Here is a 15,397-nt window from a genome sequence, read left to right on the forward strand (position 1 = left end):
AGACATGTCTCCAAAGAAGATATACAAATGGCCAATAAGCAATAAAAAGATGCTCAATATCATTAATCATTATGTAAATACAAATAAAAACCACAATGGGATATCACTTCACACCTACTAGGATGGTTAAACCAAAAATGAATAATAAATGTTGGCAAGGAAGTGGAGTAACTGGAACCCTTGTGCATTGCTGGTAAGGATGTAAAAGGGTACATACAGCTGCTGTACCAAAACAGTCTGGCAGTTTCTCAAAAGGCTAAACATAGAACAACCATACACCCAGCATTTCCACTCCTAGGTATATAAGAATGGAAAGCAGAGACTCAAACAGATATTTGTATACCAAAGCTCATAGCAGCATTATTCAAAACAGACAAAATGTGGAAACAACCCAAATGTCCATCAACAAATGAATGGATAAAAAATATAGTTTATGCATACAATGGAATATTTATTTAGCCATAAAAAATGAAATTTTTATACATGTTACAAGAATGGACCTTGAAGCCATTATGCTTAGTGAATAAGTCAGACACAGGAGGACAAATGTATGATTTCACCTATATGAGGTACCTAGAATAGGCAAATTCAGGGAGACAGAAAGAATAGAGGTTACCAGCTGCTAAGAGGAGGGGAAAGGGAGAGTCATTATTTAATGGGAAGTTTGAAGATGATGAAAACATTTGGGGTATAGGTAGTTGTGATGGTTACACAACATTATGAATGTATTTAATATCATTAAATTGTATACTTATTAAATATAGCAAACTTAAAATGAAAGTTTGCTATATTTACCATAATAAAAAAAACACAAAATAATTTATTGGTTACTCTATCTAGCATCCTCACTTTTATTCCTGCAGTTCACCAAAGAACTCAATATCTGTTACTATCCACACGGGTCTCAAAGAGGCAGAGAAGATAGGATAAGACATACTGTTAAATTCTTATCAGTAAGAATAACTTAGAAAAGCACTTAGAAAAAGCTTAGAAAAGCACTTAGAAAAGACAACTTAGAAAAGCACAAAAATGCTTGTAATACATTTTAACACAAATATGTTAAAACAGTAAATGTGAACTTCAATAATAGAGGGTAATATTTCAAAAGAAACTGCTGGATTGGGAGTCAAATAGTAATCATCTCACATCACCAAGAATCGTTAGGAGTCACTAACTTTTTCACAATTATTTCCCTGATAAAATGGAGAAATGACTTATCATGTTTAATAAGTTTGTTGACAGAAAAAAATGCAAGGTTTTTCAAGATTGTAGGGAAAAAGCAACTCTGTAAAAACATATAATTTCATACAATATGCTCACAGGTAAACAGAATAATATTACTGGATATATATGAGGAAATTTATTATGCTAGTTAAGCTACAGGAAAAGAAAGATGATCAGCTAATAGATATTACAAAGTCAAGCCTCTCTCAAGGTGACACTCTGGCATGACAATCTCAGTATAGACCAAAACTACAACCTAAAATGCAAATAACTGAAAATGTTCTCTTAAGCTTATTTTGGTTGAACTTGCAAAAGAATGACTGAAGACTTTCTGACCTGAACAAAACAGGAAGAAATCGACTGTATCTGGGGTATCTTTCTATTTCAATAGAAATCACCATATGATACCATTTTTTCTTAATCATGTTATCAAGCTAGATTCAAAAACAGGAATATAAATTTTATTTTCTATAAAAAGGAAAACTATGAAGTCTTTATAAAACTAGACAACATTAAAAGCAAAGTCATTGTTTTAGACATTACAACATATCTTTCGTTACTTGGTAGCTACTGTACTGACCATCTTATTCAAGGTCCATACATTGATACAGAGTAATCAGCAACCACTTGGACAAAAAGCAGCCATTTCAAAATAGGAACATGCAACAGAAAGGCCTTGGGTTTCCTCACTCAAGGGCAGTCTTGAAATTTACAAATACACATAAAGTTGTACACAGTCAAGCCTAAGGGAACCATGGAGGGAAATCTAGGAATTGTGGATATGCTATACTTCAGCACAAACTGGAACATGGAAATATAGATTATAGCCAGGCAAAGAGATTTTTTATGCTGTCAGTCACTACCCTGGAGATAGTGTACATGCTATCCTTTTTGGAAAATTATTACATAAAATATGACATTAAAAAATTTTCATTACAAGAACTGAAAAACAAAACAAGAATAATCTTCACCTTGTCAGTGTATCCCTCAGAGCAACAGAGTTATAGATTAACTCCTAACAATAATATTGTCATCTACAGCGATTTCATGTTTCCATGAACTAAATTAGTAAAATGCTTTAAAACTACAATTGATTTTTACTGAGTTCAAAAAGAAAACGTGGCCGGGTACAGCAGCTCATGCCTATAATCACAGCACTTTGGAAGGCTGGGGCAAGAGGATTGCTTGAGCTTAGGAGTTCGAAACCAGCCTGGGCAACACAGTGAGACCTCGTCTCTACAAAAAGTAAACAAAAAACTAGCTGGGTGCAGTGGTGCACACCTGAAGTAGCACCTACTTGGTGGGAGGATCCCTTGAGCCTGGGAGGTCCAGGCTACAGTGAGCCAAGATAGAGCCACAGCACTCCAGCCTGAGTGACAGAACAAGACTCCGTCTCAAAAAAAAAAAGAACCCCAAAAAACAAAAGAGAATGTGTCTAGTAATTTCATACACTTCAAAAACTGACAAAAATACTGCCATACTTTCCCACTGTATCATATCCTTCATATGTCTTCATTATTTAGTACTTATTTATGGAGCAAGATATTTGCATATTCTATCCTGCCCGAATTAAACAAATTTTCCTACAAACCTCCAGAGTATTAACTGGATAAGGGATTATTTTTACATTTCACTTTCAAACTACTCTAAGTCATTGTTAAAAGTTAAAAACAGTTTGTTCTTTTTCTAAGTTTGCTCCTTTCTGGCCTAGCAAGACAAGCTTATGCTTATGTATTACATGCTAAACAGCTAAATGGTAAAAGAAAATTTGGTTAACTTTGTTAACGGTCTATATAAAATATGATTTTTTCCATAGTCTTATTCCTATTCCTGCCATTATTTTTTCTGAAGAAAAGATTTTAAATTACTTTAATCATTAATATTAGTTCTTGTTGCCATTACTTGGATTTGGCTTTGTTTAACATTATGAAAAACTTTCCTCAGAACATACCTAAATTAATCCCATGCTATAAAACTGGGTCATTAACACAGTATTATATAAGACATACAACTCAATCACTCATCCAGGTAAAACTAAATGAAACTATATTCAAATCATGTTCAAAATAACTTTCATGAATGTCAACTCCTTCTAGCTGAGATAAAAGTTACCAACTGTGTGCTTCTTGGAATACCTAAAACATATGTCTGCATCAAGTTATTTCAGTTGGAGGGTCTGACATAATACAAATAAGGCCATGGTCATGGATTTGACCTTTAGCAGACCAATTGCTTTGAGTCTATACTCCCGCCCTTCCCTCATTCACTTGGAAATATGCCATTAATCAAAAGGAGTACCATTTAAACAACAACTAAGTTTTTGAAGGACAGTCTTAAAGGCATAAGGACTCAAGGCATTTAATATGTGCTAAGTAACGTTTAAGGTATTATATAAAATTTATGTAAAAAGATTTTAATACATTGAAAGTAGCAACACAGCAGTAGAACTTAAAATTATGAGCCATATTTCACATACTAGAGGCAGGAATTACTTTCCAGGAAGGTTTCACCAATTTGGCACTAAATCTCAGGCCTTTAAAAACATTTCATACTCTTCTAGGAATTCAGCATAAGAAAACATTCAGAAGTTTGGATCAAAGATTTGTGCACAAAGACAAATCAGTAAAGTGTTAAACTTTTTGAAAAATGTTAACATCTAAAATAGAATAATGGTTAAATAATGTTAGTCATTAAAAATTGTATTTTCATATTATAAAGTCTCAACAATAAAGCTGTGTGATACTGGCACATGAATATAAACAGACCAATAGAACAGAATAGAAAATCTTGAAATAACCCAAAATATAAATGGCAATCTTGTATAGAATAAGGAAGTCTTCTTAAATCAGTGCGAAAAAGCTGGTTTCTTCAACAAATGATGGTAGGACAACTGGAAAGCCATCTTTCAAATAATGAAATTGGATCCATATCTCATATTTAATACCAGACTGGATCAAAGATTTGAATGTAAAAAATAAAACCAACGAAGTACTAGATAAACCAAGAGAGAATTATTTCATAACCTCGGAATAGGAAAGCCCATTCTTTTTTTTGTCCCCCAAGGGTATTTAGGTACTTAGTGTATGTAGAGGGGGAAAAAAAAAGAATGGGCTTTCCTATTCTGAGGTTACAAAATAAAGGTCCAGAGAACTCCCAGGAAAGCCCATTCTAACATAAAATACATTCTGACATAAAACCAAAAAGCCATAAAAGAAAAATCTGATACATTCAATTGTGTAAGAATCATTTCTTCATAAGGGTGGGGGGAATACCATAAGAAAAATGAAAATACTGGCAACTGTTGCAGATAAAGGGTTCTTTACTTAAATACTAAGAGTTCCTTAGTATGCTTTGCTTAATATACTAATAGTTCCTACAAATCACTAAGAAAAAGATCCAAGAACCCAATAAAAATGGGCAAAAGGTATGTACAGTTCACAGAAAAGGTTATATTTAAATGACTCCTAAAAATGAAAAGATGTTCAATCACACTTAATGTAAAAGATATTTAAAAAATTAAATTAAGACACCATTTTTACCTTTCAGATTGTCTGATTCAAAATTTCGTGATAATTCATTATGTGTGGGGAGACAGGCACTCTCATATATTGCGGGCAAAGTACAGACAGGTAGGGCAATTTGGCAATATCTTTCAAAATTACAAATACACGTACCTTTGACCTAGCAATTCTACGTATTTTTCTTACAGATATGCTCATACACAAGCAAAATGGCTTATACTCAAGATCATTCACTGCAAAATCACTTGAACTAGCAAAACTTGGGGAATAATTAAATGAGTTATGATTAATTCAGGCATTATGCAGCCATAAAAAGAATGAGGTACCTCTTTACAAAATGAAAGGAAAATATATCTGAGATACATTAATAAGTGAGGGGCAGGGGGGAAGAAAGAAGAAGCAATCTCAAAGTGCAGATAAAAATCAGTTCTAATGGGTTATCATACGTGTAAAAATAGAGAAAAATGCATATATACAGTAAAAACCTATGATATCATTTCAGATATAAAGCAATTTACCGGCTCCAGACCCCCAGAACTCATGGCCAACTTCATTTGCAGGTTTGTTCTGGTCATTTCACTAACCTCACAGAAATATAACCCTGAATTTTTTGTAAACTAGATTTCTTGGATCCCACTTATGGCAGGATTTTTACATATCTATCTATCTCTACATTTGCTTCTATGCACGTGGAATAGGTATGGAAAGATACATAACAATTTCAAGTATTTATTGATTGGGAAGAGGGACCATGCCTGCCAGATGGCAAGTTGTAGAGGCAGGGAGGAAGAGTAAGAGAGAGCTCATGGAATATCTTTTTATACTCTGAATTTTGGAACAAAGGAATATATTACCTATTTTTTAAAATAAATAACATATTTGAAAAAAATGTGTTAATGTTTTCAATAACATGAGAAAATACACTTAAGAGAAAAAAAGTAGAATGTAAAATATATGCAGTTTGATACCAAATATGTATTAATACAAAAAAATCTGTACACAAAAAAGACTGGAATAAAACACAATAAAATATTAAAAGAATAATTATCTCAGCCAGGTGTGGTAGCACACTCCTGTAGTCCCAGTTATTCGGGAGGCTGAGGTGGAAGGATCCGCTGAACCCAGGCAATGGATAATATGTAAGCTATGATTGCGCCACTGCACTCCAACCTGGGCATGAGCTATGATTGCGCCACTGCACTCCAACCTTGGCAACAGAATGAGACCCCGTCTCTAAAATATAATATTTTTTAAAAAATGATAGTTATCTCTAAGAGGTAGAATTACAAATGATTTTAATTTTGGCTTTTCCTAAAATTCTAATTCTTTATGTTAAGCACAAATTATATTCATAATCAGAAAAAGGGTATTAATTTTTAATGACAGGAATCAGAGGTTAGAAATTCAAGTGGAAGGTACAAAGTTATTAGGTATTATTCAGGGTTCTAAGCATCATATATGAAATTCAAATTTCCTTCAGACATCACTTCCAATCACAGCACCAAAAAAAGTATGCATAATAAGCTTAGGAAAAATATGAAAAAAAAATCTCATCTGTCCTCTGGTCTATCTCTTAAGGATTATTATGAAATTATTTTCATCCTCCTACTTTATGGATGTTTTGTCCATTTTTGTTTTCTGTTACCTAGGTAATGGTATTTCCAGCATTTCCCTTAAAAGACTGTGAAACTAACAATCTGGTATTTCTCACTGTCGAGTTTTCCTGACCTTCAGCTTTGAGAGGCCATCTCCCTAAGGGAAGGCAGCAAGATCTAGAAGCTAAATCAGGAGGCTAAGGAATCTGAGGTTAAGAGTTCCAATCCTGACAAACTGTGGAGTCTGTCTCCAATTTTGGGAATAAGCTAAACTTCCTGAGCCAGTTTCTTCAATGAGAAAACCTAAAGGATTGCTTTGAAAAATATCAAAAACTATTGACCTTAAGGTTTCATTTTAACTTTTCAGACTATTCTTCTGAATTTTGTTATCTTATCTATGTTGAATGTTTTCCCCTCACTAAATTTTCACTCTCTCAATCAATATCTATAAGTATTACCAATCCCTTAGACTCAGGGATGGAGGTAAGGGGTACTTTTAGAAAGTCTGCTACAAGTGACACAATGTGAATGGAACTCGAGCAATGTTGAAGATAATTTATGGAGGGGTAAAAATACAATCAGGATCTAAATTGAAACCTTATGAGCAAAGCCAACAAAGACAATTAATTGATGTTACTAACACCTGGTAAGGGAAGGTAACATTCAGACAGCTCATATCTGAACCCAGCTGTAGAGATTAGGAAAGTGATAACTTCTGTATCATAGTCTAGCAAATGAAATGTTTTTATGCCTTTAAGGGTTCAATTTTTATTTCTTTTGTTTACTGTATACTCACTAACACCACTGCACTGGGCCTCAAGACTTCTCTTTTCCCTTCTACTTGTGAACCACATTACTTCTTGATGGGCTGCCCTCTCACTATAAAATAAACTACATGAAATTTGCAAAAGGGTTTTCTACATGCTAGCCTTAAGAAGTACTTGACAGCCTTTGGGAAGAAAGGTGTTTTTACAAACATCAGACAGCAATTATCCCTCTGCCAAGACAGGGTGAAGTAATTTTAGCAGTGCCCTTAGCACACTTCAAACTCCTCCTCCTGGTTAACAAGACCAAACAACTCTCTAGTTAGTTAAAAGTTTTTCCAATAGGGAGGGACAAGGGAGCAAACAGCTGAAGTTTTTCTGAATTAACTGTCATTAGTTGAATGCTTTTTTGTGGTTCACCTACTTAAAAGGTGATCAAATCACTTTGTGCTACTGAAGAAAGCAACTGGAAAGAACAATTACATAAACCCTCTATTTCAACTTACCTCATCCTTCCTTCTAATGAAACAAAGGATCCAAAACCACTACCTTGCCACCATTTCCTTAATAATCTTGGTAAAGCCTACTATGTCATGTGAATCTCTTTTCTTTTTCTTAGCAAACCACAGAAATTTCACTCACTATAGTAGGACACACAACTGTACAACTTTTTTTTATTTTTATTTTTTTGAGACTGAGTCTCGCTCTGTTGCCCAGGCTGGAGTGCAGTGGCACGATCTCAGCTAGCTGCAACCTCTGCCTCCTGGGCTCAAGCGATTCTCGTGCCTCAGCATCCCGAGTAGCTGGGATTACAGATGTGCCACCATGCCCTGCTAATTTTTTTTTTTTTTTTTTTTGTATTTATAGAGAGACAAGGTTTCACCATGTTGGCCAGGCTGGTCTCAAACTCCTTACCTCAGGTGATCCGCCCACCTTGGCCTCCTAAAGTGCTGGAATTATGGGCATAAGCCACCGCGCCCGGCCCATTTTTAAAAATGTGTTCAGTAAATGTTATTATCTGAAAAAGATAAAGGATATCCACACAAACTATTCTTAAAGAGGGGTGTTCTAGAACTTTGTATTATTTATGTCCGAAGATTTGTACAGATCCTCAATTCCATATCTGCAATTCCTAAATCAAAAAAGCTCTGAAAAGCAAAAGACTGTATGCAACTTTTCTGGCAGTAAAGTCTGACCTGCACTGACATAAGGCTATTTATAGTCTTTATACCACTTGGTATGATTTTGTTTTTTTTTTTGAGATAGTCTCACTCTGTTACCCAGGCTGCAGTGCAACGGTGGAATCACAGCTCACTGCAATCTCCCCCTCCCTGGTTCAAGCGATTCTCCTGCCTCAGCCTCCCAAGTAGCTGGGATTACAGGTGCATGCCACCACGCCCGGCTAATTTCTTTGTACTTTAGTAGAAACGGGGTTTCACCATGTTGGCCAGGCTGGTCTTGAACTCCTGACCTCAAGTGATCCACCTGCCTCGGCCTCCCAAAGTGCTGGGATTACAGGCGTGAGCCACCACGCCCGGCCTATTCATTTGTTTAACTGCAGAAATATTAACATAACTGTCTAGTCCAAATGGTTTTGGAAAAGAGATTGTGGATGTATAATTCTATTCCTTAAAAATATTTTCACTGTTCGAAAATCAAATAGCAGTAAACCAACATGATAGAGGGTAGAACAATACTAAGATGTTATAAATGAAACTGTCTATCACCTACATTAATAGAGCACACAATTTAAATAAGACATACAAATTTTCTCTCAAAAGAAGAAAAAAGGGGGCTATTTAAAGTCACTTAAACAGTACATGCCTAGGCATTCTTAGAAGTTCTCTCTGATTTCAATGAAAAACTGTCTATTCTTAATGTGTTTTAATGTATTTGGAAATCATTGGAAACTAATACATCAACAAGCCTATGCCACATCCTAAGTATTGAACTCAAGCTTAAGATTCCAAAAATTTCTAAAATATGACTACTCAGGTGTAAAGATTCAATTAACAGTACCTGAGGAAATTAAGACATTTAAGGAACATGAACATGTTTGGGGATGTATTTTATACACACTCACTGATTTTCTTCTAGCCATACTAGTTGCAACATTTTAAATAAATTTAGAGACATAACCTCTAGAAACGTAACTTTTAAAAATCTCATCCTGTGTCTTAATTGGTGAGGCGTAAGCAGTATCATATAATACAACCAGATAAGACTTCTGTCTCATCAGCTCATATTCACTTCTTGAATATGAACTTTTATTAATTCTTACCGAATTCCCACTGCCACATTTCTGGAATTATAAGGTACTTAATGAAGTATGATTAATTCCCTTTTTCTTCTGTTTGCTTAAATAGTACTAGCCCTTTGAAATTTTCCAGCAGGTCCCTATGTTGTTATCAATAAACAATGAGCTGTATACAAGCTTAATGGTAATAATGTTGATGCTATTCATTCTCTTAACAGAATATTTTACCTAATTCCTTCTGATAATATTAAAATTTAAAAGTACAAGATTTCTTGTTGATCCCTTTCTTGTGCTGATTATATTTCCCTTCTAACTCTCCAAGAGCATATCTGAGCACATACTTGCAGACCTGTCATACTGATGAGTGCAGAGCTCCACCGCAGGCAGTCCTAGAGATTGGGATCTTAAATTTCTCCCAGAGTGTCCTACACTCCCCATCCATTCATGGTAAAGTATTTAATTTTAATGTTCTCATTGTTTACCAGAAAGCACAGACAGTGAGGCTGGCTTTGCCACTCCCGTTTCCTTTCGCTATGCTGCTGAGCTTTTTCAGCCAATTGACTTTGCTTTGAGGCTATAAATATCTGAAAAATGTTCTGCATTTGATGCTCTTGGATTCTGTATCCATATTTAGCTGTTTGTGGCATGCCTTTGTTTAAGCTACTCTACCACCCATACAGTCAGTCATGTTGAGATCTGGATGGTCAAAGGACAAACGGATCAACATACAACAGACACTGACTTACTATGAGCAAGGTACCAATCTGGCAGACAAGTTGACAATGAAGGGGGTGGCAAGATAAGAATACAAAGATAAACAAGGCTCCCTGATATCAAAAATTTTATAGTCTTGACAAGGCATGGGCACAACTTATAATACTGGAATAAAACAAATGAAACATTTTACAACTACAAGAAAATGAAGATTAGGACAGACAGCACAAATATTTTTCTCTCAGCCACATCTCAAAAATGTGCATTAGTTTGTGTTCTAAATATAGAGCCACCTATTATAAAGCTCTGAACATATTCCAGAAAAGTTTTCCAAATCATGGCAATACACAAAACCCTGAGTATACGTATTATGACAATATATACATATGTACACAATATATATGTATTATCAACCAAGGAGCCAAACCTGTCAACAACAAACTCAAAACAGTGCCTAGTCTTCAAATTTTGTGAGGCAAACTAATAAAATATTGTTTCTAGAAGTTCCTGTTAAGATATTCTTTGGGGGGTTACTTCTGTTGTTGTTTGTTCCCATCATGATTTCAAACAGAAGTATATTGCAGGAGATGCAAATTGCACTTAATAAAGCTCCTTATTATTATCCTACCTTTAGAACCCACATGGCTATGCAGGTTAGGTCTCAAAACTAGATGAACTAGACCTAAGCAACATCGCCATACTCACCTTCCTATCTTGTGAAAACATTCCAAATAAATAAACATCTGCCTTCAATATATCTTCTTTGAAAACTCAGTTCACTGACCTTTTGATAAAACTGCTCCCCAGAATTCCCTGACAATCATGATTTAAATGCATTAAGTTAAGGGCTCGGTTAATGCCTGGCCCCAAGAGCCAGGATAAAGATTATAGGCCAACCTGCAGGTAAAACAATGGGCCAAGCCACAGAATCAGACAACTTTAAAGCTAAAAGGGACCACAGATACCAATTACTCCAGATTCCACTTTTATGCTGAAACCTAGAGGCCATGAGTTAAAACTACTTGCCCAGAGTTAGACAACCAACTTGTGGCAAAGCCAGAATGAAACCAATACTCTAAGCTTCTAGTTGTATCCTCTAGACTAGGTTCCCAATTTGTAGATTTCCCTGAAACATGTTAGACTACACTCATCAAAGTCTCTTTAAATTGTGAGAAGAACCTAGGTGATCCAAGACAACGAAGGTTTTGAACACACAGACAAGAAACAAGAAAAACAAAAATTCTGTATTCTCCAAATTGTTTTTCTACATTCTATTACTTTTACTTCAAAGTTTTTACTTCAAACTTTTCAAACATACACCCTGTTCATACAATAGGCAACTTAAAACTAGCTAAGGACATAGCCAAGAGTCATTCCAATAGTTCTGAAATATTTACATAAACTAAAGACAACAAAATAGTATCCAGGATGAGCTGCCTCAGAGGAAGGAAAGTAGCAATACTAAACAATAAATAAAAACAACTTCTGGTTAATTGATAGAGAAAACAAAAAAAGTTACAATGCAGTGGTAAGTCTGCAACTGGTCACAAAAATGCAAGTCATGGTATGTATATGTGTGTGTCACACACATATACATACCATGAATTTCTGTGATGTCTGATATGAAGTCTTGACATTAATTGAACCACGCAGAAAGAAAACTTCTAAGTCGTGGTCACTCTTGAACAATAAACATATATCCTGTTCAGAAGGACGAAAGAAAAAAAATAATGTAAACTTGCTCTCACTCTCTCTCTCTCTCTCACACACACACACACACACACACACAAAATATACAATATATATTTCACAAATCAACCCCTAGGAATGGACTACAAAACAACATACATTTGTAGACTTTTATGTCCTTACAAATGAAGAACGATAGTTAACACTAGGTCCAGAGAACCCAGATTGTTTTGGATACTGAAATACCAAATTATCATATACATGTATTCTTAGAATAGCATGGCCCTATTTCTAACATCACACAAATAAACAGTATGCCAAAGAAGTGTGTAAGGAGAGGAAGATGATAGAATGGGAAAACGTTGTAACTACAATATACTCTAATTCATATGCACTTTCAGATTCTCACCAACCTTTGTTCTAAATGACCAGCTAAGTGGGATTAGCAGGCAGACGGAAAATCAGGCACCAAAGTTTTTAATCTAATTTGCTGAGAACAACCTGGGTGACCTTGCATCGTCTCCCACTCCTTTGCTTTAAATCTTCCGGTACGTAGAGTAACATCAAGAAACAGCCAGCAAAATACAAAGTGGTACACAAATCCTTAAGAACTGGTTATAAGAAGAATTCCTGGATTTTTATGATTAAAAGGGTCACTAGTGATGATTTAATCCAATCCACTCACTTTACAGATGAGGAATCACAAGCCAAAAATGTGACTCGATCTGCCCCAAATCCCATAGCCATTTAGTGGTAGAACTGAGACAAGAACTGAGATCTCTGGACTCCTAGTTCTATGATCTTTGCGATGGACATGAAGTCTTCAAATCAACTGAACTATACAGAAAAAAACCTTCTAAATCTTGGTCACTCTTGAATAGTAAGCATATACCCTGTTCAGAAAGATGAAAGAAAAAAACATAAGGTACTTGATCACTACAGGCTTAGATGCACAAGACTGCAGGATAACATCTTAACATTGTGTTTGATCCCAGGTGCTTCAAATTTGCCATCTTATACTCAGCCACGTTACTAATGTCTTCTGTAGTCACGTGAGCTAGGCGATAAACATCTTGCCGTTTCAATATTTTGGAAAGCCACAGCTCAGTCCTGAATGCCAGGCTATAAATCCTTAAGCTATGAGTTTTCAAAACCAGCATGGTTTTAGTGCTGCCACAAGGCTCACCCTAATAGAATCTCATCATTCAGTTTTAATTAAAGAGGTGGTTACCAGGAATGCAGAAAGGGAAAGTTTTAGTGTGTTCATCACTTTTAACCTGCTGAGTGGCAACCCAGTCACTTTACAATGAGATTCAGAAACAATAGTGTAATCTGAAACAATCCACACCCGTTGGAATAAGTGGTTGCTTTTAGAGAGAGTGAGGTTCAGGCAGAGGTTATAGATTAGTCTTGCTCCCACCAAATACATAGTTTGTATTTGTTTCATTCATTAGCTTATCCTCTGCTTTTTCATAATATCTTGGTTTCCAGTCTTGCCTCATTCAACAATAAAAAGAGACGAAAATCCATTCACTTGGTTTCATGGAGTTTTCCATCATACCTTCTTGAAGACTGATTGCCTGGCTGTTCCCTTGAAGTAATCGCCTAAGAATTACGTCTTGGATAGCCCAACTCCCGCATTAAACTTACTGCAGGTGTCTGAAGAGGTCCAAAGACCATACTGAGTCACATCCCTGCCCAAGTGATAGTCTGAAGAAACTTGTCAGAAATGCACCCCCAGAACAAAAAGGGATGTGGGAAACTGACCTAGCACGGATGAGGACTGGGAATGAGCCTGTGACTTAGGGAATGAATTTCAGCCCAAGCAAAAATAGGAAACACCAGCCTCTAAGACGGCCTGTGGTCCTTACCGTACACCCGGACCCAGCTCTGTTGCTGGCACACGGACTCCAGAAGGATCCGATCCAACATGCCACCGGCCACGGCTCCACTGACTGGGACAACCGCGTCCAGGTCCTCCGGGGGCAGCGGCGAGTCGGACTCCAGCGCCGGGAACATCTCCGGCCAGGACAGCGCCTCTGCGGCTCCTCCGGACGACGGAGAGAGCTCCATGGTGCCCAGAGGCGGGAGGGGGACGAGGCGGCGGCTTCGGGGCGGGCTGGCGCGCGGCTCCGCGCCCTGCCTGCGGGAAGGGGAGGAGGAGAGCGCGCAGCGAGGGCAGGGACCCGAGCGGCAGCCGGCGCGGACACCTCTCACTTCCTTCCCCGTCGCCCACTGCCCGAGGCTCGGGCGATGCAGCCCACCTGCAGTCGGCGGGCGGGACCCAGGCCGGGAGGAGGATCCAGCGTGGCCCCGACCAAGGGTGGGTCCGGGCTCAGGTGTGTGTGGGTCCCTCCCGGGAGAGGACGCAGAAGAACCCGGGAGGGGAGGCTCGCCCTCCCACCTCCTCGGAGCCGCCTTCTTCAGCCCCGCCGGCGTCTCTCGCGGTCAGACCAGGCTCTGGCTGGGGATGGAGCGGGGCCGGGCAGGGCTGGGCTTGGGGGCGTCGCCGCCAGGGGCCGCCCCCTCTGACCGGCTCCCGCCGCCGCCGCCTCAGAAGCTCCGAGTGCCCGTTCCCTCAGCCTGAGGAGGGGTAGGGGGCGGTGGCGCCGGGTTCTAGCCCGCCTGTCCTCGGCCCCCACTTCTGGAATGAGCCTGCCCGCCCCCCTGACTCTCAGGCCACAGCTCCGGCCACAGCTCTGGCTCCTGCTCCGCAGCGGATCCCACAAGCCCGGCAGCCACGGCGGTGGCGGCGGCGGCGGCGGCGGCGGCGGCGGCGGCGGCAGGCGGCATCCCAGGGTGATAGGCTGAAGCAATCGAGGGCCGAGAGCCCGGCCGCGTGTGCACTCGAGTAACGAAGCGGGGGAGGGACTGCGCCGAAGGCAGGAAAAGTCGGACACCGAATTATTCATCCGGCCTGTCCCGCCTACTTTCCAAGTACCCTCCCCGGGATAGCCGGGTATTGAGCGGTCCGGGTGTCTGCTGCTCAAAGTAAAGACCGTTTGAGAAGGCGGGGAGGTAAAAGGGTGCGGGAAATTTAAACAGAAAAGAAAGGAGCTTCCCTTCCTTCTCACACCTTTCCTATTTATTTGTTTCTTTCTTTCTTTATGGGCCAACGTTTCTTTCTTATTGGACAAAGAGATCGAAGAAGCTGCTTTATCTTACAGTCACCCAAGGGGGAGCGCCTTCTTCCTTCCCAGAGTGGAGTGGCAGTGGGTCCGGGATTCTGGGATATGCACAGGGTCTGCGCCCTGCGCCCTGTCCGCGCTGAAACTGAACTTGTCAATGGTTTGCAACAGCATGGTGAAGAAGTGTGGTGTGGATGGATGGACGGGCCTCTCAGGCACATGAAATACTCAAAAGCCCAGTATTAACCAAACATGTTTCTCTGTTTTGTCTTTGATCTTTGTGCAGTGTGTTGGCTTTTTTCCTTTAATGATGTCACTTGTATTTTATTTTTGGTTTATTTGTAGACTGTCTCCCTCCTTGGCCATGGCTTTACTTTTATGTCCACCCAAGGAGAGTTTCACCAGTTTAGGTTTAAGAAATTACTGACAAGTTAACAATAATAATTTCAAAATTGAACAATAATAACTTAAACCGTGCCTTGGACATAGTAGATCTCCAACAGTG

The 15,397-nt window shown here is 38.6% G+C and overlaps 1 protein-coding gene across 4 annotated transcripts in view; it reads right to left on the bottom strand.

The window, feature by feature from the left end:
• Positions 1 to 14,842, bottom strand: part of RASAL2 (RAS protein activator like 2) — a 377,113-nt gene extending 362,271 nt beyond the window's left edge. For all 4 annotated transcript variants that reach the window (XM_001154236.7, XM_016933217.4, XM_003949647.6 and 1 more), the window contains exon 1: positions 13,636 to 14,842. In XM_001154236.7, the coding sequence (XP_001154236.3) occupies positions 13,636 to 13,837 (202 nt within the window). In that variant the 5' untranslated portion in view covers positions 13,838 to 14,842. The remainder of the gene's footprint in view (positions 1 to 13,635) is intronic.
• Between the last annotated feature and the right edge of the window lie 555 nt (positions 14,843 to 15,397).

The sequence above is a fragment of the Pan troglodytes genome, chromosome 1 (assembly GCF_028858775.2).
Source record: "Pan troglodytes isolate AG18354 chromosome 1, NHGRI_mPanTro3-v2.0_pri, whole genome shotgun sequence".
Classification (NCBI taxonomy): domain Eukaryota; kingdom Metazoa; phylum Chordata; class Mammalia; order Primates; family Hominidae; genus Pan; species Pan troglodytes.